This window comes from Centroberyx gerrardi, chromosome 1 (assembly GCF_048128805.1).
Source record: "Centroberyx gerrardi isolate f3 chromosome 1, fCenGer3.hap1.cur.20231027, whole genome shotgun sequence".
Lineage (NCBI taxonomy): Eukaryota > Metazoa > Chordata > Actinopteri > Beryciformes > Berycidae > Centroberyx > Centroberyx gerrardi.
This window is the reverse complement of record NC_135997.1, coordinates 23,081,178-23,106,077: the sequence shown is the minus strand read 5'-3', so window position 1 is coordinate 23,106,077 and position 24,900 is coordinate 23,081,178. Positions and strand designations below refer to the sequence as shown.

At 40.1% G+C, this 24,900-nt stretch overlaps 2 protein-coding genes across 2 annotated transcripts in view; one reads left to right on the top strand and one right to left on the bottom strand.

Moving 5' to 3' along the window:
- The first annotated feature begins 1,941 nt into the window (after positions 1-1,941).
- On the top strand, positions 1,942-17,491 carry LOC139920483 (electron transfer flavoprotein subunit alpha, mitochondrial-like). The gene is made up of 12 exons (XM_071910497.2): positions 1,942-2,056; positions 3,744-3,893; positions 4,525-4,606; positions 4,847-4,929; positions 6,023-6,122; positions 7,323-7,433; positions 7,899-8,000; positions 8,731-8,799; positions 9,045-9,127; positions 12,852-12,917; positions 15,326-15,406; positions 17,246-17,491. The coding sequence occupies exons 1-12, from the start codon at positions 2,015-2,017 to the stop codon at positions 17,279-17,281; spliced, it is 1,005 nt and encodes a 334-aa protein (XP_071766598.1). The 5' UTR covers positions 1,942-2,014; the 3' UTR covers positions 17,282-17,491.
- Positions 17,492-22,871: 5,380 nt separating this feature from the next.
- Positions 22,872-24,900, bottom strand: part of LOC139920478 (transmembrane protein 266-like) — a 43,445-nt gene continuing 41,416 nt past the window's right edge. The window contains exons 8-9 of the mRNA XM_071910488.2: positions 24,007-24,069; positions 22,872-23,509 (exon numbers count right to left, since the gene is read on the bottom strand). Of these exons, the coding sequence (XP_071766589.1) occupies positions 22,872-23,509; positions 24,007-24,069 (701 nt within the window). The remainder of the gene's footprint in view (positions 23,510-24,006; positions 24,070-24,900) is intronic.

The following is a 24,900-nucleotide window of genomic DNA, read 5'->3' as shown; positions in this document are numbered from 1 at the left end:
GGTTAGCATCTGCAGCATGGACAGGTTGGCGCCACTCTGGTCCACACAGGCACACATTACAGAGATGCTAATACAAATTTGTGTGTTTGGATTGAAACTAAATGCTGAAGTTGATTAAATACTAATAGCTGGAGTGCTTAGCCTCATAGTTGCTGAAGGAGAGCAGTTTTGGCTTTGAGCTTCAGGCCAGCAGCTTCTGAGCTTCTGTCCTTCTCTCTCAGGATGGCATGGGTCAAAATGTCAAACCTGTTGCTCTAATTCATGTGTCCTGGATGCACACACACACACACACACACACACACACACACACACACACACACACACACACACACACACACACACACACACTAAAAGATGTCACATAGATCATCAGCATATTGTGAAAAGGGCACAATCGAAAGATACTGTGAAGACATTGTAAACTATATAATTTAGTTAAATGTAGTTTACAAGTAGTTTGTTACTTTTGCAGTTCAAAAGGTTAAAATGATAGTGATATCCATATCCATAAAATCCCAGTATAATGGTGAAAATTAGCTTAAACTAAATCTGGTACAATACATCAAATGGCAACATTTATGTTTAATATTGTACACGGTCCCTAACAAATACATAAATAAATGAATGAATAAATAAATAAATAGCATTCCTTGAATCAAGATACGGGAGTTTTAGTCTTTTTCTCAGCCTTTTGGATGCAGCTTCAGTTGTATATACTTCACTCAAGTAGTTTCCTATGCCTGAATCCAGTGTGATGATTTTTACAATGGTTGAAAACAGCAAATCTTTTCATTATGTTTGGTTCAGATGGGCAGCATGTAATTACATTTGAATTACAGATCATACATTTTAATTACAGATATTAATGGATTAGAGAGGCGAGAGGAAGAAAGCGAGGGAGAAACAGGAGTATTAAGAAAGGGGAAAGGGTCTGAAACACATTCTTCCCTCCCTCCTCACTGCTATCTCTTGAACATCCATCCATCCATCCATCCATCCATCCATTCCCCCTAGTATTACAGCAAATAGAAAGGACCTGTACTGATAGATCATGGTCATCTTCTTGGGTACAGTTGAAATGGCCGTCGTACAACTTTGATAACCTTGGAAATGTGCATTGCTTTATGAGTGGAGGACTGATGACCTAAATGCCATGATTACACACCAGCTTTCTGATTCTTGTACAATGTGCCATTCATACAAATTCTCTGATCAATAATATGTCTCCTTGATTTTGGTGAAACTTGAAGGGAGGCTGCACCTACTGACTGTGGTGGCTGCTGTTGCCTTGTTAGGAGTTTGTAATTACAATAGTAAGCTCTGTATGCTGCTAAATGGTGGCAATGTGAATAAAGTGAATTGCTAATTTCATTAGCACCCTATCTATCAGTCTTGTAATATTTTTATTAGCATGGATAGTTATTACTTCACCAAGGTCAGAAGTCAGTTAGCCTGGAAATTCAAGGGATGACCAAAATACTACCTCTCTGTCCTCCTAATTTAGATCCAGGTAACCTCTTAATTAAAATAGACTACTACTGGGGTCAAAGAGGATCAATTAAAAAATAACATCCCTGTGCGCCTTGGTATTTTATCCCTTCTCTTTGTCTATTTTAAACAGGATTAATCACCTGAGGCAGACCAGATAACAGAAAGAGAATGGCATATTATGTTTTTTGACAAGGGCGTGTTGTAAACTGTTTCCCGTTTCAAAACTTTCTCTATCTATCGATCTATCTATCTTCTTCACTTTTCCTCCCACTACATCTCTCCCCTCTCTCTCTCTCTTTCTCTCTTGGCACTTTACATTAAGCCAGTATGCACTCTAAATAATCTAATCCGTGTAGAAAAGACTAGGGAGCTGCGAATTTGCAATTTTTCTAATTTGGACTCTTATTTTGAAAAACATACCGGATGTTCTGCTGCCTGGTAACACGGTGACTTGACAGGTTCGGTACTTCCCGTGACAGGTAACGTAGCTCAGTCAGGAGCTGGACAATTACAATCTTTAGCCATGTACACATCTGCACTGAACAGGAGGGGCGTGGGAAAGTTGGTAAGTAAATCGGATGTAGATTTAACGGTAATTCAGTCATGGTCAAGTGCGTCAATATGGTTATTTTAGTAGCACAGCGTCAAGTTCACTGCCTGCTTGGCTGCAGCAGATATTATAAGGTCAGATCAGGACGCTAGCTGGGTGTTTAAGTCCTCAACGCTGTCTTACAGACAAGGGACAGCGCAAAGACGCGCCCAAACATCCTCAGCTAAGACTTTGCTGCTAGATAAAAAGCTAATCTCAAACAAATATAAAGTTCAAGTTCAATACTTTATTAATTGCCATCTCAACTTGGTTGGTTGGGATTTGCTTTGGCAAGCTCACTATAGACAAGAGAGGGACAAGAATGGTTAAAAATGAACATAAAGACAGTGACTCAGCAAATTATCTCCTTAACTATCTGTCCTCCAAAAAAGTTACTCAAGCTTTAACTAAACAAACATGCTTGCATCCCAGACACGGGGGAGGAGTAAGCAAGTTACCCGTGGGCCCACCCCCTCCTGCATGACGTCATTGAGGAATATTTACCTTTTGAAGGACTCCACTTTACTGTCTGTCAGCTATAATGTAAATGAAAAGCCTCTTCACTAATCAACTGTCTGCTTCGTGTGTAATCCTCCATTTGTGTCAAAGGGCATCATGAATTCACAGATGCATGTTCTGGAAAAAGGTTTTGGTTACCTGCTTTGGCTCAGGCCAGCTGTATGTATTAGCCAGCTAGCTAAATTACTGTAAAGTCAATACCTGATCAAGCTATTACCATACCTGTATGTCTGAGGACAGGACCGCTTAGTACAATTGTTGTACAATTTAGTATTCCTGCTGTCATGTCTGATGTAGTGTGTGTTTTTGGACTTTGAAACAACTAGGGCTACTTCCACTATATGCTTGATTGAACCAGTTTTCACTATCATAGCCAAAGTACACAAAGTAGGTTGTTGGCTCTTATGCCAAACTGCCCTAGGACTGAAAGTTAAATCAGGCCACATTGCTGTGTTATCATGTTGATATGGCTTAGATCACTGTTTGAGTGTGGCCTCTGCAAAAATCTAATTGGGACTTGAGGGCAGGCCCATTACCTACTCACCTACACAGTAAAGGTGCCGTGGAGCAAGGCACTGAAATCCAAACTGCTCCAGGACTGCACTCTGACCTCTCTGATGTAATACATGTGGAGCTGGGCTTTCTGTGTCTGTGACTAGGAGAGATATAGGAAGACAAATTCTAATAACCTTTTGTGAATTGGGCAGTGATCTGGATCTAACATTAATCTTAATCTTCACTTGTGTCATACCGGTGCCACCTTTCTCCTGATCTTCATATTTACATATGTATAACACTTTGGAGACAAACTTTCAAAAAGTGCATTGGTGTTGGTTGTATAAAAGCCATAATTCCCTTGAGGGCATTCCCAATCGTGACTGTGATTGTTGGTACAGTGCCAGTCTCGCCAATAGCACCTATAGGTGCATCACCATTGCATCCATAATCCCAATAAAGAATGCCTTCCCGGGTATTATTGCTGTCTGTTCTTAAGATAAGGCCTCTGAATCAGTGTGATAGTGTGCTTTCCTTGCATATGGCTTCTAAATGTGTTCCAGTGGCCTTATGTCTGCTCCTAAGCGACGATATGTGGCCTTGGGTCTTCAGTCCAAACAAAACCGTGCTTGTTGTTCCTGTTTCGCAGGCCAGTCTCCTCCAGAGGTTTCAGAGCACCCTGGTCGTGGCAGAGCACAATAATGACACGCTGACACCCATCACACTGAACGCCATCACTGCTGCCAGCAAGGTGGGGGGAGAGGTGTCGTGCCTGATCGCCGGCACCAACTGCACCAAGGTAGGCCTGCAGTATTTTAACAGGGCCTAAACTAAGACTGAGAGCAGGAATACGAGGGTGCAGTGTTTACTGATGACTTTTTTTGTAGATGTGTGTGTGTGTGTGTGTGTGTGTGTGTGTGTGTTGGGGGTGGGGGGTAGGAGTAGGTGTTGCAGTTAAAGAATGGCTCTTATTTGGATATGTAGATGATATATGGACGATTGTGCTGTAATTGCAAGTGTAATTGTTATTTTGTTTGGGTGGCTGAGCAATAAGGCCAGATCATGTTGATCCTGTTATTTGGGGCCACTGCAGCTAAGTGAACGTAAAGGAAATACTGCTGGGACTTTATGCTTTAAGTATCCTACAATAATGTGGGTGTGCTGCCTGGCAACAGTCATAGGCATCAAAAACAGCTGGCAGAGACGCTGCTTGATGTGGGCTGTAATCCATTATTCCAAAAAAGAAAAAAAAAAAGAACAGACCTGCCAGACAATTCAGCAGTGCACAAACACAAAGTGATACTCGAGCTAAAATTAGACAGCAGCTGATGTGAAGGGAGGGAGTTCAGCAGGGGGGCATGAACTGGCCTGCCAACACTGAAGGAATTTAGAAAATAGCAGGAAATGCTTATTTCTTTTCTTCTGGACAGGTGGCTGAACAGGTCAGTAAGGTCAAAGGGGTCAAAAAGATACTAGTGGCTCAGCATGATTCATACAAAGGCCTTCTACCAGGTAATCCCAGGAAAATTATAGATTTTCTTTTTTTAATTTAGGGATTTATCTTTCTATTTTTATCTCTTTATTATAGTTATAATATTCTATTACATATTACTATTACATATTATGAGTAAAGAATTTCTGTTGTTTATTATGCCTATTGCCATATTATATTATTTGGTCGTTGATATATACATACTGAATATCTCTTACCGCTCTGCCCTGTAAAAAGCCTAACCTATCCTTGGTCCACAGAGGAATTAACTCCACTGATTCTGGCTACTCAGAGTCAGTTTAACTTCACACACATCTGTGCAGGAGCCTCTGCGTTTGGAAAGGTGAGTGTCAGGCCAGTAGCAAAAAGTGATTACTTTATCATTATACGTGTCATGAATTCACTGTTTTCCACACCTGAAAAATTGAGATATTGTCATCAATAAGTTTTGGAAATGTGCATATTGTCAAGCTTAGCTGCTGGTAGATGTAGTTAGCTTTGAAGGACAAATCACCTGAATAACAGTGTTGATTACAGAAATCCAATGTCATAACAAGTTGTTTTTTACATAATCATCATAATCATCCACTGTGACAAATATTTATCGTATAAATTGTGCTACATTAGATTTAATCTAACCCTGGGACCCATGCTCATTAAAACATGTTGGGTTCTGCTCCATAATTTACGACACTCACACAGAGTATCGGAAGGAAATACAGGAAGAATCCAGAGATTCTCTGTTATCTAAATAAGTTTATATTGTAAAGTGCTCAGGCATGCATGAAAAATACAATATTTTATTGACCAACTAAGCATATCTGATTTTGCATTTTCAAAGATTATGTCTTAATGTTCTAATGTGTCTGAAAGGTTTTTTTTTCCCTTCAGATCTTCAGTAAGTGTAGTACTGACCTCAATTATCCCCCTTGTAATCTGTCATTGTACAATAGAACTGTCAACTCACAGATCTAATGGTATTTCAATTGAATTAGGATGCATTAAACAATATCTTATGTATTGTAATCTAGCTCATATTGACTGAGGCTGGGTGATCTTTGTTTCTGGGCTCAGCTTTACACTGTACACTGAGCCATCATATAAAGGGTATGTGGTTGATTCAACTTTGCTGCGTCACCTGCATCAGTTCCATTAAAATATACCACAGGATTGGTGTTTTTCAGTGAGAGTGGTTCATTTTAAATGTCTCATATAAAAGTTGCTTAAATGTACTGGAAATTTGTTGCGCTAATTTCCAAAACCAGGCCTAACAGTACATTTGTAAATACGCACTGTCCCCGTAACCTTTCCGTTCCGTCCTCAGAGAGCTCATTATAGCCATTACTCTACCTTTTATAGTCTCACTTTATGTCTCTAGGGAGCCGTGGTTTTGTAAGCCTGAAAATGTTAACCAAATACTGTGGTTCCCTTTGCAGAATCTCCTTCCCAGAGTGTCTGCCAAGCTGGATGTGGCTACAATTTCAGACATCACTGAGGTCAAATCCCAGGACACCTTCGTCAGGACCATTTATGCTGGTGAGGCTCTTGTTTTGACAAATTCAGTCAGTGGAGTAAACAATAACAAAAGTGTAAAGGGGAGGGGTTAGTTACAGGGGTAAGTAGGGTTACACACATCAGTGCAGTATTGCACTGTTGGCAAGTGAACAGCTCCATCAAACCAGTTGGGGCTTAAGCACCTTGCTCAATGGCTTTTTGTAATAGTGGCTGCAGGAGAAGAGCGGAGCGCGTCTTGTTCACTTTTCCTTTACAGGTCAAAGTTTCCAAACGGTGTCCAGCAAGGTTCCATAGTCGCAAGGCTGCTTCTCTATGTTTACTTCTGCACCAAAAATGGATTAGAACCCAACATTCTCCACGACAGTTCGTTAAAATAATAGGGTATAAATAGAGTATACCATTTATTCTCATTGTGTTTTTCAACTGTATAAGCATGCTTTAGTTATGATGCATTTAATCATTCATTAAAGCTTTTGCCAAATTCTGGTTTATGATGCTGTTGCTAATTTATGAACCCTAGCTCTGTACATAGTATTTACTACCCACAATGCATAGCCTATGAGGCAGAATAAATTATTGGATATAGGCTAATTCACTGTCACTTAGTGCGCTGCCCGGCTAATGCCGAAGGTCAAGGGGTAAACTGTGGCGGCTTTCCATATATATTCAATATGCAGTGAAAATGGCACATGCAGCATTATTGTTTGTGACCTGTTAATGACTGCAAGATCTACCCCAGTCATCCTAGCTGTCACTCTAGCATAAAAGCCTCCCAGAAGAATCTCTAATCACAATTTGATGGGGCCCATTAACCTCATGAAATATATATGTCTGACTGAAATCAACCACTTAAACTTTGGCAAGAGCCAAATGTTCTTGTTTGGAATTCAGGGGGGCTTTCCTGGATTGCATTACTGAACTTTTCACAGTGACTCGTTTTCTCTTGAATGTTTTAGAGTTCTATGGCACTTTGCCTCTATTGTCAGACCTATAAGTAATTTACTATGGCCATTCCTTGGAACTCCCCCAGCTTGATTCAGTTGAAGTTGTGCCAGTTTGTTTATGTCTGTTGGAACGTCTTTGTTTTTTCACATAAAAAAACACGGTCCTACCCATGTCGACACATTAAATGCATACATCCAGCAGAGTGGCTCTTTGTTATAAGCAGTATTCTGGCTTACTGCAATTAAGCTCAAGGAAATATACTGTGCTCCACTACAGGGAATGCCTTGTGCACGGTGAAGTGCAGTGAGAAGGTCAAGGTGTTCACCGTGAGGGGGACGGCATTTGAAGCTGCACCTATGGAAGGAGGAAGTGCTGCTACTGAACAGGGTAAAGACCTTACTATCTGAACTATATGTGAAATAATGCAGTCTTACCTTTTAATTATAAGTAGAGAAATGCATCATACTCTGAATCCTTTTTAAAGTTGTACAGCTGTGTAATATGTGGCATAGAATTTGTAACCATTTGCATTGATATGTTTGGTAATCCTTTCAATTTCAACTACTTTTATCCATAATTAAGGTGTATTTAAGTGCAATATATGGTAAATTAAGAGTTTTTTGCATTAGGTTTCACCTTATTTGCATTGGTTTATCTCTCTTTGGTTGGTGACCAAATACTATTACTACTCATCAGGTGAATGATAGACCTGTTGGTAATAAAAGAACCCACTGAGTCAAAGTTAAAATGTGTTATTGTTATTGTCTAATGACTGTGCAATTCAGAAAGAGCTATAATTGAAAGCCTCTCTACACAATATGTAGCCTATATATGTATATTTGCTTTTCCTAGTTTCCCCACCTTCGCCTGCGGGGCTTTCCCAGTGGCTTGAGCAGAACCTGACCAAGAGCGACAGACCGGAGCTCACCAGTGCCAAAGTGGTGGTGTCCGGAGGTGACGGCTTCACCAAAACTCTTTCAATTCCATGTTTGGTGTTTTTTCTTTTTTCTTGTTTTCTGAAATTAAAACTTTGCATAGTCTTTGATGTGCTGTTTCATGAAACCTGTCCAGGACTCATTATATGATTTACCAAAGGCATGGGGACCATTAGGAATCTGATGTTTCTCTTTATTCTTAAAAAAAAAAAGATACTCAAAGGCACGCACATCCAAGTACTTCACAGTCAAGTTTATTTATTGAGCACATTTGATACACAAGGCAACACAATGTGCTTTCCATTTAAAAAAAAGATTCCACACACTGCACTACTCCCCTTTGCACATTTATTTGCCAGTTACCGGCTATGTGACATTTTGAGCCATCATGCTCTTCATCAGACAACATCATCAGCTTCATCATGTCTGATGAAGTGCATAATGGTTCGAATACAAGGTTTTTTTATTGTCTTAGTTTTTTATTTTATGACAGTGTGAAAACCTTCTCCTTTCTATGTTGCACGGCCAAGATTTGTTTTCAGCTCAGTTTGCAACACACTTGCAGCAGGTTGGCACTGAATTTCTTCATTTCGCAATTTGTATTGGTTCCTCTGTGGCCTGTCCAGGCCTGTTGCCATTAATCATGTAATTATAATATAATCTGCCATTTGGAGGATATTTGTATCCAAAGCGTAAAACAGTATCATGGGTGCATGCAATTTTCATGTTTTTGTGTTTTATCCATTTAGGACGAGGCCTGAAGAGCGGTGAGAACTTCAAGCTGCTGTATGACCTGGCTGATCAACTGAATGCTGCGGGTATTATGCTTTTATCTATTTCAGTCAAATTCCTTTCTTTTATGCGTGTGTGTGTGTGCGTGCGTGCGTGTGCGCGTGTGCATGTGTTTGTCTTCATGCATGCATGGATTTATGTGTGTATGTCTGTGCTCACGTGTGCATGTGTTTGTATTAATGCATGCAATATTGCGTGAGTGTGTGTGTGTGTGTGTGTGTGTGTGTGTGTGGCAGATTTATTAATATCTCCCTCTGTGTTATAAATGCAGTGGGGGCTTCCAGAGCGGCTGTAGACGCTGGCTTCGTCCCCAATGACATGCAGGTCGGCCAGACCGGGAAGATCGTCGCACCTGTAAGTCATTAATCACATAAACCGTCAGTCTCCCACAGTGTGACCCAAGAATACTGTATTTTAATAACTTCAAAATCCGAATAACTTCACAATTTTGATTTTAACATTGTGCTGTCAATTTTGTTCTAGAATTGTATATTTACTCACAATTTTGAAGTTTTGTTTGGGGCCTGTATTGTATTTATAGTATCATATTCATTATAGATCTCTGCCGGACTGACGTTTTGTAGAATTACAGATTTATGTGAATGAATTAGTGATTTAGTCTAATGACTGTGAAATGACAATACACACATACTGTGCATACATACATATACTATACTACCACAGCTAAAATTGAAGCAAACTGTTAAAAATAGAGGAAAAGAATAACATCCATGAACATCAATACAAATATTTTTCCCTTGATAAAAACGAATAAAACGCTGCATAAACATTTATTTTATAAATATTTATCAAACAGTCATGATCTGCCACATTTTGTTAGTACAAATTATTGTTAGTACATACAGTTCTGTATATAGACAGTTAATCAGTGTGTGTCATTATGCATGACAAGTGTGTGTTGATAAGAGAAACTCCTAAACAGCAAGGGGATTCAGTGCAGACAGATCAGCCTTATTCAAAACAGTTCTAACAAAATCACAGCTTATACGATATAGTCTATTATCCCACAGTGTGTGATGTGACATTATTTCATTATTTCAATCGGAATAAGTTTAAATACATTAATTAGGCGTTTTGGCTTGCTACAGAGATACCCCAGCTGTCATCATACACACTTAAGCAGCATTTGAACCTACTGGAATATAGTTAATGGCTGGTTTAAAGTCCTAAATGATTTACCAGAACCATTAGTGAGTGCTTTAAGTGCTTTGAGTCCACTCTATACCCAAAATAGTCAACTCTGCCAAAAGTGTAATTAATACAAGCACTCAGGGTATAAGATGGTAAAACTCATAAACAGATATCTTCTCAAACTATTTAGTGATGAATTAAAGAAAAAAATGGCTCAAATAATACTTTTAGCACATTTATAGTTATATTGCATAGTCATTTTAATGCTGTAGCAGTGATGGTATGCCTAGGTCTATGTGAAATACTTTATTCTGTGACAGGCCTTCAAAACGCCCCATCTGGAAAAAAAAAAAAAAATCACATCCTCATGCAAGCTAGGCTACTCTGAGAGGGGAACCATGTTGCTGATTCATAATTCATAATTCTTCAGAGTTAATGCAGTATTCACATGATAATTAGTATTAAATTTTGATTGCCGCCTCTGGGCATTTCTGCATTGTTGGGCTGAAGAACCTGTGCCATTATTACCTTATTAGTGTAACTGTCAGCCGCCTGTTTTATTTTACAAATGCACGTCTTGTATTTTATTATCAGCTGCTCTCGTCAGCACAGAGCAGCATTCCTGTTGCTTATTAGTGGCTTTAACAAGAGAGCGTGTCACTTTAATGAGGACAGAGGCAAGTCTCTGCTCGGCCCAGTCACAACAGTGCCAGCACATAGCGTGACGTTTGTGTTGTTGGTAATTACTGTACACACTGAAACTGCTGCTTAATGAAGAACTTTGTCCATTGAAGCCAGATGGAGAGAGAACTGAAAATGAAAAATATGTATAGTCCAGTTTTATAGCGATCTCTTTTAATTTCAGAATAATATTTATTATTTATTCATTATTTAGATTAATTTCAGGATTTCTTGGTTTAGTATTTTCTCTATAAGCTGTATTTTCAATTTTTGCAACCTGGTTTCAGGCAGAAAAAAACAAACAATTTTGTTCAAGTGTCTTAAGTTTTGTGTCTTGTTTTAGTGATGTGGAAACATTACTCATACGATACCTGTTATAGCGGTTTCATTCATAAAGTTCTTGCAGGTGAATGTCTTATACAGTCTCTTTTCATGAGCGATCTACAAATGTATTTATTTATTTATTTTGATGAATGAATAGAAACAATTGCTTTAATTTATAGCTTCTTATGATGTTTATTTCATGGAATACAAGACATATTCACTGCCTTCTCGGCTGTACACCACAACCGGAAGCACTATTGTATTATAATTTGTGCAGCAGTCCAGGCTTTTGTCTTTTGTTACATGCTCTAATATCCTGCATACGGACTGGCTGATTAACTCAGTTGTGTCACAATCTGCCTGTTTTGTAAAGCACTCATGTTCTCACACCTGAGGGAAGCTTTGCTGTGTGAAGGAAGACGTTTCAGCATCACTTTGGGGTATTTTATTAACAGGACAGCAGGTGCACGACTCCCTGGCCTGCTCCCTCCACCAGCTGTGTGTGTGTGTGTGTGTGTGTGTGTGTGTGTGTGTGTGTGTGTGTGTGTGTGTGTGTGTGTGTGTGTGTGTGTGTGTGAGCGTGTGCATGTGGAGACCAAATGGCAGACAGCAGACAAGCAGAGCTCTGGGAAAACTGACCGAGCTTGGCAAATCGACTGGTCATTCCTCTCCCTCTTTCCCTTCCCTGCGTCTTTTTAAACAGAAGGCTGCCTGCTGCCCTAGCCGTCTAGTTTGTAGAGGAAAACTTTCAAAGCTGTTTGTATGCAGCTGGGTACTAAAGGCAAAGGGGTGTGCTTTTCTATTTTTTTCTGTCTCTCAAGTGAAAAAAGGCCCCCTAGATTGACAGCGCCTTTCATACTGTATTATCCGGCCTGGCTTTTAACTCCGGGAGAACTGTGTTCACAAATTGATGCTCTGCTCCTTTGGGGCTGTAGCTGAAACATTAAATTGTACTGAAATATTCATATGTGAGTGCATTTAGCTGAAAGCAATTGATGTGCGACTCCCCAGAGACCAGATGGAAATGTTGCAGGGCCCCAGCACACGCTGGCAGACACCCTGAGCTCCGGCCGGGACAGTGATTGTACCGGGGGCCGGGGGTACCGAGTCAAACTCAGCTGAAAGCTCCTGGATCCAGCAGGGTGGTCCCAGTGTGAGGCCTGCTGGCCAGAGACATGCTGTGGTCAACTTGGCAGGGTTGTGGTGCAAACCAGGGGGCGACTTGACACGGGTGCAAGCCAGTTAGGATCTTTTTCACTTGATAGAAAAAAATAATGAATTCAACCTCACACATTAGCTATAGATTATTGGGAATACGTAACAGAGAAGAGCAGCTTACCTGCCCATCCCCTTCTTCCCCTCCTTCATTTGAACAAATCAGCCACTGGCAAATATGACTGATGGTAGAGTTGTGCGCAGACAGGCCCTCATTACTTTCAGGTGTCAAGCACATGGTTTCCTGGTTTAGAGACATTTACTCTTGTTGTGAAACATTGTGTGTGTGTGTGTGTGTGGTTGCTACTTGTCTGGGATTAGATATTTTTTCTTAATCTTATTAAATCGGCCTATTTCTAACAACAGTGACACATCGGTTTAGTTCTTCTGTTTACAGGTTTAGGTGATTCACTTTATTCATCCTAGTGGTATGTGGCTTTACCACTGATTTTAGATGGATACAATCTAAATTTACAGGCTTTGCTCACTATCAGATGTTTAGTGAGTGTGTGTTCTGTGCAAATCATTGATTGTTATGTCTCAGCATCAGTCTCAGCAAAATAAAGTTAAAGAATTAATTTCTCTTAATTTGCCAATATTCATTCCTTGATATATTGTAGTTAGTGGAGTTGTTTAAGTTACCATGTCTAAAATACTGGACCAATGCTTTTCTATTATAATTTCTATATCTTTGTTTTAAATCCAGGAGCTCTACATTGCAGTTGGCATCTCAGGAGCAATTCAGCATCTGGCTGGAATGAAAGACAGTAAGGTAAGTCAGATCACACAGAAATGTCAATGAATTATAATGTACCAACATATTGTATATTCCTACTGTACACTACGTCAAAAGTCTGGATACACCTGGTTGAATGTACTATGTTCTTCATTATCTTAAAGCCATTTTGATCTAAAGGCTTACGCTTCAATGCTTGAAATTTGTTTTTTAGACAAATATAAATAGTGAAGTTGATGCCTATGTATGAATTTCTTTCCAAAGCCTTTGCCTTTCCATCAAGGCAAAGGGCGGCTACTTTAAAGAATCTAAAATATAAGGTAGTTTTGATTTGTTTAACACTTTTTTGGTTACTGCATAATTCCATTTGTGTTATTTCATAGTTTTGATGTCTTTACTGTTATTCTAAAATGTGGAAAATAGTAAAAATAAAGAAAAATGTGGTGTGTCCAAACTTTTGACTGATAGTGTATATTCCTTTATAATCGTAAAATAAGCTTTTTTCAAGTCTTGCATTCCTCCAAACTCAAAGTGCTAGTTAACTTCATTGCTTAGAAAGATAAATAAATCTTAGACAGTTTCAGAATCTGTTTCAAACTGTAGCAAGAGTTGTGTCCTGTATCAGCCCTGTTTCAGTCAGTATTAGAACGAGAAAATAGGCACAATTTGTTTACATTTGGATTAAGGATTAGGTTTTAAATAAGTAAATAATTCTGTTTCAGTGAGTCAGTAAGCACTTACATCCCTTAAAACTATGTTTTCATGCATGTAGGTAAGTCACTGTAAAAGACATGCGTGGTCAGGATGTTTGTCATTTCAGAGCGAAGTCATTATGAATATGTTGCTTCAGGAGGATTTTGGGAAATGGTGAATCTTTAGCAGTTATTTCCCTGAAGAGTTGTGCTTTTTACTCAAAACCGTTTGCTAATTCACCCTTGAACAAGTCATGCATAACTACATAGAATTTAGTGCTTGCACGATGGATTGCTAAGTTAATTTTGGTGTAGATTATTTTATTCAATTCTTTGGAGCTCAGAGTCATGTTGTGTCCCGTCCCCCAGAGGACCGGCTCAGTTGTATCCTCATGTTTATCACATGACTAACTAGTGTAGTTCCTCTTCTGATTGCTTATACCATATGGAATATTAAAATAGCAGGGACAAAAAGTAAAAAAAAAAAAATTCTTTTGGGAAAAAAAAGAAAAGCCATAGCAATTAGCAAGGAACTTCTAAAGAATCAGAATCTGCTTCTGATAGAGTTTATAGTTTCTGTTCATAGTTTCTGTTAGTGTGCATGATAAAGTCAATTAGCAAATGAAATACATTAATTTAATGTACACGTACTACAAAGTAATTTAATAATTAATACTATATCTCAAGAGGATTGATGTGATTGAGCTTGGTCAGTTTTTGCTGGAGTTGACCCACTTTTATCCTAAGAAGCATAACAAGAAGTGGAGGGGAGGGTACCAGAAGAAACCTGTTTTATGTAAATGTAAAAACAAAAAAAAAATCTTCTGTAGCCATGACAACAGTCTCCTGAGTGGATTTCTTCCACCAAGCGAGCTATCCTGCCTCTGGATCCTGTGCACTTAAGAAATATGTTTCAAAAAGAGAACCTGAGAAGCTTTTTAAAGAATGATGTATAATTTATTTGTATTTTTCTCCTGCTTTAGAGCTTCTTGAAAGAGCGTCCTGTGTGAGACGTGTTCTGAATCTGTCAGGCCGCCCCAGTAATGCAGTCATAACTCCCCCATGTGTTTGTTCTTTATGAGATTTACCCATTTTAACATATACCCAGCTGGTTGATGCCATAGAGCTGTGTTCAAAATCACTTTCGCCCACTTGAAAAGAAATCACATTCAAAGATGAAACCACTTAGGTGTAGTTAATTCGAATTGCACCGTAAATGCATATTGTCATACGGAAAATTCAAAACATCATGGAAGCATGCTGTATACATAATACAAGCTATGGTAGCGGCGTGATCATACTAGAGTTTCCCATATTTCCATTTCCATCACAGTGACTGGTTGTTGTCCGGATGCGTATGCTGACTCATATTTGTTGTATTGGTAGACAGCTAACATAGCAACACAATTTTGGATTTAAGGGGTTTGTGGTTTAGCCTCAAAGCCCTTAAAGGCTTTTGACTGTTAGTTTTCTTCACCAGGCGTTTGTCACTTTGTGAGGAAGAAGCTTCCCTCATTGCTTCTGTCTCCCTAAATGGATTCTTAGCTCTGATTATTTTCACCATCCTGCAGCTTGTGGTGCTCCTTGGTTGAAATGAGGAATCAAAACAACACATTTTTAGGAAAACAGGATGATAAATGTATCAACATTTGTTTGCACGTGACAAGTGTCTGGTAATTAAAAAAAAAAATAACAGTGGTGTTGTATTATGGAAGTCAGACATTGGTGTTTGACCATGATGTCTCTTTACAGACTATTGTTGCCATTAACAAGGACCCAGAGGCTCCCATCTTCCAGGTGGCTGACTATGGTTTGGTGGCTGATCTTTTCAAGGTGAGGGAGTGTGAGGTGGATAAGCAGCTACTGACATTTAGACAGAATTCAAATTAGTTAGCTGTGAGCTTAAATTGGTAGTTCACTTTGCAAATAACATTTATAGTTTTGAGTACTTACATCCTATTAGGAGTTCCTGAGCAGTCAACCACCCTGATTGGCAGGTCGTGGTCTTGGTGATGTCACTCGCTAACTTTTGTTCTTCCTGCTGGGTGTGTTCGGTGTGTAAGAGTCGTACTTCTAACTCGGCAACTAAAGCAGGACAACTCAAATAAAATGTATGTGTCGGAGGTTGAAAGCTTACAAAAGTGACACAGACAGGTAATGGTACTATGGCAAAAAATAACACCCAACTCACACAACTCAGTAGAATGCCTGTGGTGGATTCCTACTCTTATCTATCCAAACTCTTGATTTAATCTGCATGATACCCAGTATGTCTAATTCATGATGCCATTTAAAATTTCAGTGTTGATTTCCTTTTGATCTGGGCAGCTCTGACAGAAAGACAGGACTGAGAAAATCATAGGTGACATATCCTAACATGACCCGCCGAGTGAGGACGCGTGACCCTCCTCTTAAGGAATTGTCTTAAGGAATCTTTTTTGTTTGTTTTCAGGGTCAAAATAAGCTTTTGTGAAATAAAGCACCTTTTAACAATTTGTAATTTAAAGTCAGCCTGCAAAGTTTAACTGATAGTAAATCCATGTGCTCCTTCTGAGTTGAAATAAAACAATTTCTTATGTTAATGGCGATAAAATATTTTCAACAACGATAGCTCAGATTATATTACTAGTAATACAATGCTATTTTATTAAGAATTTGTCTGTTTTATAAGAGAGGAAGGAAGGAAGTTGTAATCTTATTGTACTTTAGAGAAGATGTAATCTCATCTCCGAGACCCTCAGTTTCCCTCTATTAATGAGAATGAAAACAATGATCATGTAATGTTAATGCAGTTAAAGTGACTCCCTCTGAGCTGTTATTAAAACATTTCAATTATTAAGACAAGTGTCTAATGGTCACTGTTAATTCACTGTGCTTCCTCTCTGAGTGTGACAGGGACTACACCTCCTGGTTCACTGGAGAGGTCCCAAAAGCAATTTACCTCTTACCATGTCTCCTGCAGGTCTGCTCAGTGTGCCCGACTGTCAAAGTTGAACAATTACTCAAACTGTCTCTGTATGATACGTATTGACAAATTGGGTTCATATGAATCATTTAGGCCCACCTTTCATTTGCCCTTTAGCCATAAGCTGAAGGCATTTGGCAGCATACGTTATGCGTACAATTAACATACAGCCCCACAGACTTTTTGCACACACAAATAATGCAGTCCTGCTTGGTGTTGGCTTTCACATTGATCTTGTTTTCGTCCTATCTCTTCATTTACATGCCTTGTTGAGCTGGAGAGGGTTCAGTTTAGAGCCACGGCACCTCCACACTTGAGTTCAGCCATTAATATGGAGGTGGCAGGGACAAGTAGTGCCACAGCCAAGGTTTGGCACCCACATGCAGAAGGACTCCATTGTGTGTGTTGAAAGCCTAGTGGCTCCATCCATTTGTTTGGCCGTAGGTCATTATTTATTTACTTGTTCCATGGCGTGCGATAGGCGCTGGTGTTTTAGTAAGCTAAATTGATGTGATGGGTATAGTAATAGCTAGCAGGCTGCAGATCCAGGTTATCACCTTACGTGTGCGCTCAGGTCTCACGTAACAGCAATGCAATCAGACAAGGTGCATGCTGCAGACTATGAAAGAAAAGTATTTGTTGGGTTAAGTTTTATGGAATGGAAAAACAAAAATGCTTTTTTTGTTTTTTTTATATTCTATTTGTAGGTTGTTCCAGAGATGACTGAAGCTCTGAAGAAGTGATCGCTGTAGTCAAAGTCAAAATCACAATGTAACAAATCCAAACATTAATAACTGCTTATCAGCTGCAAGTGAACCACCCAGATGAGAATCCTGCTTTACATGTATTATTTTGGTAATTATTCTGGTGCATTTGAAATAGGTGCTTTGTATTTAGATGTAATACATCTTTGATTCTGTATTCATAATTATTAATTGTAAATAAAGCTATTGTTTATGCTAAACTTTTACCCTTTTGTTATTGACTTTTTAATGTTATTTCCATTAAATAAAGTGTAGTAGACAGTTCTGATGGTTCTGTTAAGTTGAAGACTGACACGATGGCCCTATACTGTTGCCACACCGTTTGCCATAAAAATAACTTTGTTTACTATCAGTGATTTTTCTTTTTTTTTAAGAATCTGTTCAGCATGATTTTTGTTTCTTTCCTTATATATTTTGTATTTGTAACTATTTTTTTTTTTTTTTTTAATCAGCCTGTTGCCTATGAAAGCCCTGAGACAAGAAGAGAAAAAAATGTAGGCATTCTCTTGGTGGATTAAAGGACCATATCCGTGTTTCTGCATGTTTTAGCCCATTTACTACAATTCACATATACTTAACATATCTACCAACCATTTTACGAGGCATACCATACTTTTTTAGATGTTTGAATGCATTTTTCCTACCTTCCATGTCAGCCATTCATTTCCATTCATTTCATTACAGTACAAAAAACTTGCAGAGACTTGAAACTTGCTTGAGATCACAGTGAACATCCTGCCTGGGTTTATTTTTGTCAAAGTTACTTTATCATTGTGTGGTAATTTAGTTTACAATGCCTGCATCGATTTGAAAAGTCTGCACGTCTTCTGATGCGTTGACATGTTGGCGCTCTCTGTGTGACGCTTCCTATGTGGTATACCTGCGCCTTGTCCTATCTGCTACGCGGCGCGGCGCTTCTCGTCCTGTGTGCGACCCCCTTAGAGTGATGTTAACTCTCATGTCCATGTTATTTTCTGATATTTTAATGTTGACACATATGCTACATTCCATAGGAACAATGTTGAAACTCTTAGGCAGAACTGAGGCAGCAGAACCACAAGCCACAAGGACAGAGGACCCGGACAGCAATAGTGAGCCGGACAAAAAAGTGCCAGTATTGGTCAAGATAAGTGACATCACCGTTGTTCTGTTAACAGTTCTAAAGCCACTGCAGTCTTGAAGGTCCTCATTTTAAGCTCATGTCCACACAAGAGGAGAGACCCACATTCACCTTTGTATTTATTACATTTTATTTTGATATTCATGTGCTATATCTTATAATAGGTAACAAAAATACAGTGCTTTAAACACAATTTTTTTACTCAGTCTTTATTGCTTGATGGCGGGTAGGATTCGTCTCAAAATGGGGCCTCCACAGAAAATTTTGCCTAGGGCCTCCAGCAGTTTAGAGCCGGCCCTGTCCATGTTTTTGACTCACATAGACACAGAGCTAGATATGACAAATAAAAAATAATAGTTAATATTCAACTAATACTAAATTAATAACCTTACCTGGCTGGACTCTTTCACACTGAAGGTCGACCTATGTATTTCCCAGGTCACTAATCTGGTGTGAAAGGCTCCACTTTATTAAACGTCTCATTCTTAAATCGTGGTAATGTGGGCAATACAAAACAAAACGGATCTCATTTTCAATCTCATTCAGTTTGTTTGTGATACGGGACATTCACTATCGAAACCACATATCACATATCATCAATCACCAAGCATGCCAATCGTATCCCAACCTCATCCCAAACTGGACTCTGCCTGTTTGATACCTCTAGCATTTTGACTAGTCATAATGTAATGAAAGATATCTTAAATTAGCAGTTTGGTTGGTCTAGCCAAAATGCTTCTTTAAAATATTTCAGATATCTGCAATGAGAACTACTGGAACTACCACTGCTAGGCCTATACTGCTGCAGCAGCTGTAGTAGTAGCAGCAGCAGCAGCAGTGTTGTTGCTTGCCACTACTGACTACGACCACCTGGCTTAAAAGTACTGCTGCAGCAGCACTACCCAGCACGGTCCCTGGAGCCCCTGGTAAAGCTCTTACTGTGGACTTTGACAAGGGCCTACAACCCTATAAAATAATATTAGATAAGATAAGCTAGCCACCACGCCACCCGGTCCAAACTATCAAAATTAACTAGAATTTTTTTTCTAGTTAATTTTGATAGTTTGGACTGGATGGTGGGTTTGCATCTCTTTGTACCAACCACCAGCTCTTCTAACCCTAACCTCCCCTCAATCGCGACCACCAGACCACCTTTTGTAGGCTCCTGGCTGGCAGGCTAGCTTCACCGGGAGGCGAACCGCGTCTGTTCGTACCAACCACCACCTCTTCAACGAATCGTCATCACTAACTGCCAGACCGCACCTTTGGAGCGGCTGGCAGGTTGGCTTCAGCGGGACGCGAACGGTGCCTCTTCGTACCAACCACCAGCTCTTCAACGAACCGCGTTCACTAGCCACCACGCCACCCGGTCCAAACTATCAAAATTAACTAGAATTTTTTTTTTTTCTAGTTCATTTTGATAGTTTGGACTGGGTGGCGGGTTTGCGTCTCTTTGTACCAACCACCAGATCTTCTAACCCTAACCTCCCCTCCAATTAACTAGAAAAAAAAATAAAAATAAAGAGAAAGTCTCCAAACACGCCCATCAAGTGTCCAATAGCTACTGGTCTGAAATGAGGGCCGTGTAAAAAGGTTCCCAAAGAGAGCCTCTTACCGCGGTCCAAGCATCGGCTTTTTTTTTTGTGTGTGTGTGATATAGGCCTAAATGTTGTCTAACAGCCTTGAAGCATAAACACGCCACCAAGCCTCCAGCCGGTCCAGCTGCACCGGGATGAAAGCGGCGAACAATTCGAAATTGTGTGGCTGAGTTCAGAAAATCAATAAAAAAATAATACATGTATATGAATGGAGTTAAGCTGTCCAAGTAGTCCATTTTGTCCAACAATGTCTGATTGGAAATAATTGCAATATTTGTGTGAAGAATTCCCTGTAAGTCACCTTTTTCTTTATGAGCAGTGCATTTAGTGAGTATCATCCAGCTAAGATGCAGAGCACTAATTATATACTGGTGGGGCAGGGGGGTCTAGGTACAGACAGTCAAACCTTTTCAATAAATTTCAACATTTAACTGTTTTTTTTGGTCCTTCATTCTCGCCACCTATCACCTCGCCTCCTTAAAGCCACAACCTGCAATCCAAATGTAAACAAAGGGAAGCCCCAACACCTAAAACTAGGAACTAAAGCTTACCTTGGGGTTGGACAAATGTTATCACTCTCAAATTGAATGAGCGAGCTCTAGATAGAAGGAATGGCAGATTGTAATAGCTAAATCTGAGTTTCAGATTACTTTGAACCTGTAAAAGGTTTATGTTTGTATTGTTTGTGCTTACCGAGAGGTGGGGGGCCCAATAGGACGTGTGCCCAGGGGCCCTGTGGTTGGTTAATCCGGCCCTGCATGCTGCTGGGAAGCTTCAACATCCAGGACTTCAAAGTCGGCTGCCAAACAGCATTGTATTCACGTGCTTCTTGGTCGGAAAATCAAACCCAGAAGATATCCGATAAGCAAACATGAGCATTGTGAAAAGGATGATGTGGATTTGGCTTCTTGTTGCTTAAAAACATTATGATAGTCTGGCTAAGTAGGAAATGCGTTTTTCCAATTTAGATTCAGTTCATATGCCCCAGTCTAGTTTGGTCTAAACTGAAATTCCTGTCTTTCATACCCAGAAATGAGAGAAGAGGTTGTCCTGAGCCATAAGCAGTTGTAATACTGGCTAGCACTGCTCCACAGAAAATGAATTGGAAAAGACAGAAAAAAGGATATTTGCAGACTCCAGGATGATTTTCTTGGGATTAAGATGTCATTTTCAGGTTCATAGCTAATTGCACGAACCATTATAATTAGTATTTTGATGTAAAGGTTCAGACCAACATTTTATGAGTCTTCCATTCAGGGTCAATAGAGCAACTCCTGCTTGAAAATCAGTGTGATATCACGAGGTGCCCATTTCTTAATAAACACTTGTGTTGATTGCTTAATTGCAGCCATAATTGTTATTAACAATTAAACATTCTCTAGATACTTGTAAACATTTGACAAGCAACAAAATGGTACAATAGTTTATCTTCTGAATTAATGATATGAGAAGGTAATTAGGGGGTTTAATTCTTCACACTAGACACTTATAATGACTTGACCAATTAGTCGTTGTTGTGACAGGTCTTCCAATGTTAATAACCTTAAATAATTTACATTTTTCAGAGTGGTATGCAAATCAGGAGACAGTTGCTAATGCAATAATGTTGTACTGTACAGTGTATAGTAATGCAAGCCAGTCAGGAGAAACACATTTGATAAAAAGCCCGCCCAGTCTACAAACTAGACCATGTGTTTTAAAGCGTATGCCATTGTTTTTTATCCAATACTCTCTTGTTGCAGTATCTTTGGTACGGCTCAAAAATCACTTGAAATGGCATATTAACAAGTCAGTAAACTGAAAGCAATTAAAGAAATACCAGCTTTTATTTTTGCTATTTTTATTCAAATGACAACACCTGCATTTGGCAATGACTTCCTCCATATTAAGTTTACAAAAATGTCTGTAAACATTAAAGTGCAAAGGATTTGCTTGCCATTCAGGGCACCTATCTTTTAAAGGTTCATGCTACAAGCACTCCAATCTAGTTTCATTTTAAGAATCCAGTGACTTACCTTTTCATTTCACCCACACAAATGAACCCTACTAACTCTTGAATCAAGTAAAACAAAAAATACCGTTGAATAAATGTTGATGATGGTCCATGGTTTCAAATCAAACAAATAAATCTCAGTGCTAGAAAGGCAAAGGTAAGAAATTGGCTGTTTGCATGGTTCAACCAGTTACGCACTCTGTGGTTGTTTGAGAACCGCACAATGAATGATAAAAGTTGTTAATACAAATCAAAAGAAACAAATAAACAAAAAATAAATGCACAAAAAAACCACTCCCTTTCACTGCTTGAAAATCCAAGAACAGAGAACAGTGTCTTGGTGTGCAACACTGTTCAGTACAGAAGTTCAGTATAGGCTTGAATGGCCCCTTGCTGGTTTCATTTCAAGTTAAGTTCAGTACATTTGGGACCTATTCAAAGTGGGAATTCCTGATGAAGATTGTGTCCAAGAACACATTAGTCTCCCCCTCGCTGGGATGTTATTGTCTTTGTTGTGCTATATCAGGGCATTTCTCATTCCAAAAATGCCTCAAGGAGGAACAGCGGAGGTTGTACAATATGGAAAAGGGCTGTTGGCCTAGCTTGAGTTCATAATGTAATTTCTGCCATTGACTTCTGAACACATGTTGAAGAGAGTCAGTGTCAGCTGGAAGCTAAGGCTCTGAGCCTGCTCTGCGTTTGCTATGGCGGGATTTACACAGCAACAGAAAAATCTGATTTTTAACTCTTTTGTGGCCCTGATCTCCAAACAGGTTTGTCCTGCCAATGAAAAAGATCAGATCTGGACCCAACAGGGTTACAGTAAAAAAGGACTTTCTGTTTCTGTGTAAATCTAGCCTATGTGTCAGGCATGTGCCCCAGCGGTGTGTCGGCCGGCCCCAGCAGCCGGTACTTCTCCTCCAGGGAGGGCTCAGCGCCGCCCTGCAGGTGGATGAGGGGCTTGGTCTGCAGCAGCACGCAGCCCCTGCCCCGGCCCCGCCTCTCCTCCTGGTTCCTGCGGTTATAGATGTTGATCCTGTTCTCCAGCTCGGGGCTGGCATTGGCCGAGCCAGCGGGGCTGGGAAGCTTCAGGTTGACAGGGTCCACCGCCAGGCCCTTTTGGCCGAGGCAGGAGTCCTCCGAAAGGGAGGAGAGCAGCTCCTGCACCACCGTGCTGGGGTCCCTGCAGGGGCCCTGGCCTGAGACGGAGGGGAGGCAGCAGCGCTGGGCGCTGTAGTTCAGACTGAGGTCCCGGGCCGTGCTGCTGCTGCAGTCTGTGGTGGAGGAGCCCAGGGTGTGGCTGCTCAGGCTGTGGGGGCGGGCCGTCAGGCTGCCGCTGGACCGCGATACGCTGGTGGAGGCGTCACTCACGGCGCTGCCCACCCGCTCCATAGCCAGCAGGGGGTTTGAGTGGATGGGGTTTGGATTGGTGGGGAGGTGGACGTCAATGGCTGCCGTGGTGATGACCCGAGCACCTGAGACAGATGCCCCGGCATCTTGAGGGGCGTTGTGTACATTTGGGAAAAATCAGACAACAGAAAGAAAAAGAATGTAGCCCTTAACTACACACACAAGACACTTACACAACCTTCTGTCGGCCCAAGGGACTAAACCTTTTTTCTGAGAATGAATGATGCTGCTAGTAATCATTCTAGCTCTATTTTGTTTTAGGAGCTGTATCTTAATCTAAGATAGCCTATTTGCTCAACAGAATAACCTTTAAATTAAATTAATTTTTGATAAATGTAATAATGAATTTAGAAGGTTAAATCCATTATGTAACATTCTATGTAGGCCACCATAAGTAAGCCAAACAAGGAATTAAGATAATAAAGTTTAATTTATACACAGCCAAATAATGAATTTAAAAGTCTTATGACTTAGCAGCCAAATTACCACTCAATAAGAATGATTTACATTAGTGTAGCTGCTCTACATATTCTAGCTCTGTGTGGTGTGCAGTCTGTGCAAAATGTTTTTCATAGTCACTTACCACTGCTTGCTTCACTGTAGTACTGACTGATATAGTTGTTCATGTCATCACGTGCAACTGGATCTGAATTTAAAAACAAAAACAATGGAATGGGTTCTCATGCGTAGTGAATGACATTTTTGGATAAAAAAAGAACTCATTTCTAATTAAGATGCATATTTCTTCTAAACCGATACCTCAACCCTATGCTTATTTCCTGTTTTTTGTGTTGTCAATTAAATTCCTACATACTGTAAATCAAATGTCAAAAGCATAGTAAAGGGACAGTGTACTTTTATAGCATATATACCGCATGTAAATTGTATTATAAAGTATACATCACAAGGGAGTAATCAGTCAAATTAGGGTCAGATCTAGTGTGACAGACATACTCCTACATCAAAACTGTTAATACTCTGCCTTTCTTGCTAGAATTCCCCCTTATTGAAGTTCTATTTTAATGGGATGGCACTCTTTTTAGATAGCAGGTACTTAGGTCTATTTCAATTTTAACAGGGCAAACTGGTCCAAATGGAAAATTCACAACTTAATATTGACAAATATGACTTCTCATACATGTGCCCCAGGCCACAGGTGCTTTATAGGCAAGTCTCAGAGCTACGCTGTACATTAGCTGCACCCTAGTGCATAAGAAATAAACTGGGACAGGGACAGGGTGGGGTTGACTTCAGGGATGAGAGAGACAGATATAGGGGGAGAGCGAGAAAGAGAGAGTGGGAGTTCTTTGTTCAGGCAGCCATCCCTCCAGTCTGGCGGGCCGCCGCGCACGGTGAATGGCTCTGATCCGCTCTGCTCTTCTGCTCGCTTGATTGGTCCTGAGCTCACTGTCCGCTGGCTGAGTGGGAGCCCAAAGTACCCTGAGTGCTAGCCCCTGTCCTCCGGGACATGCTGCAG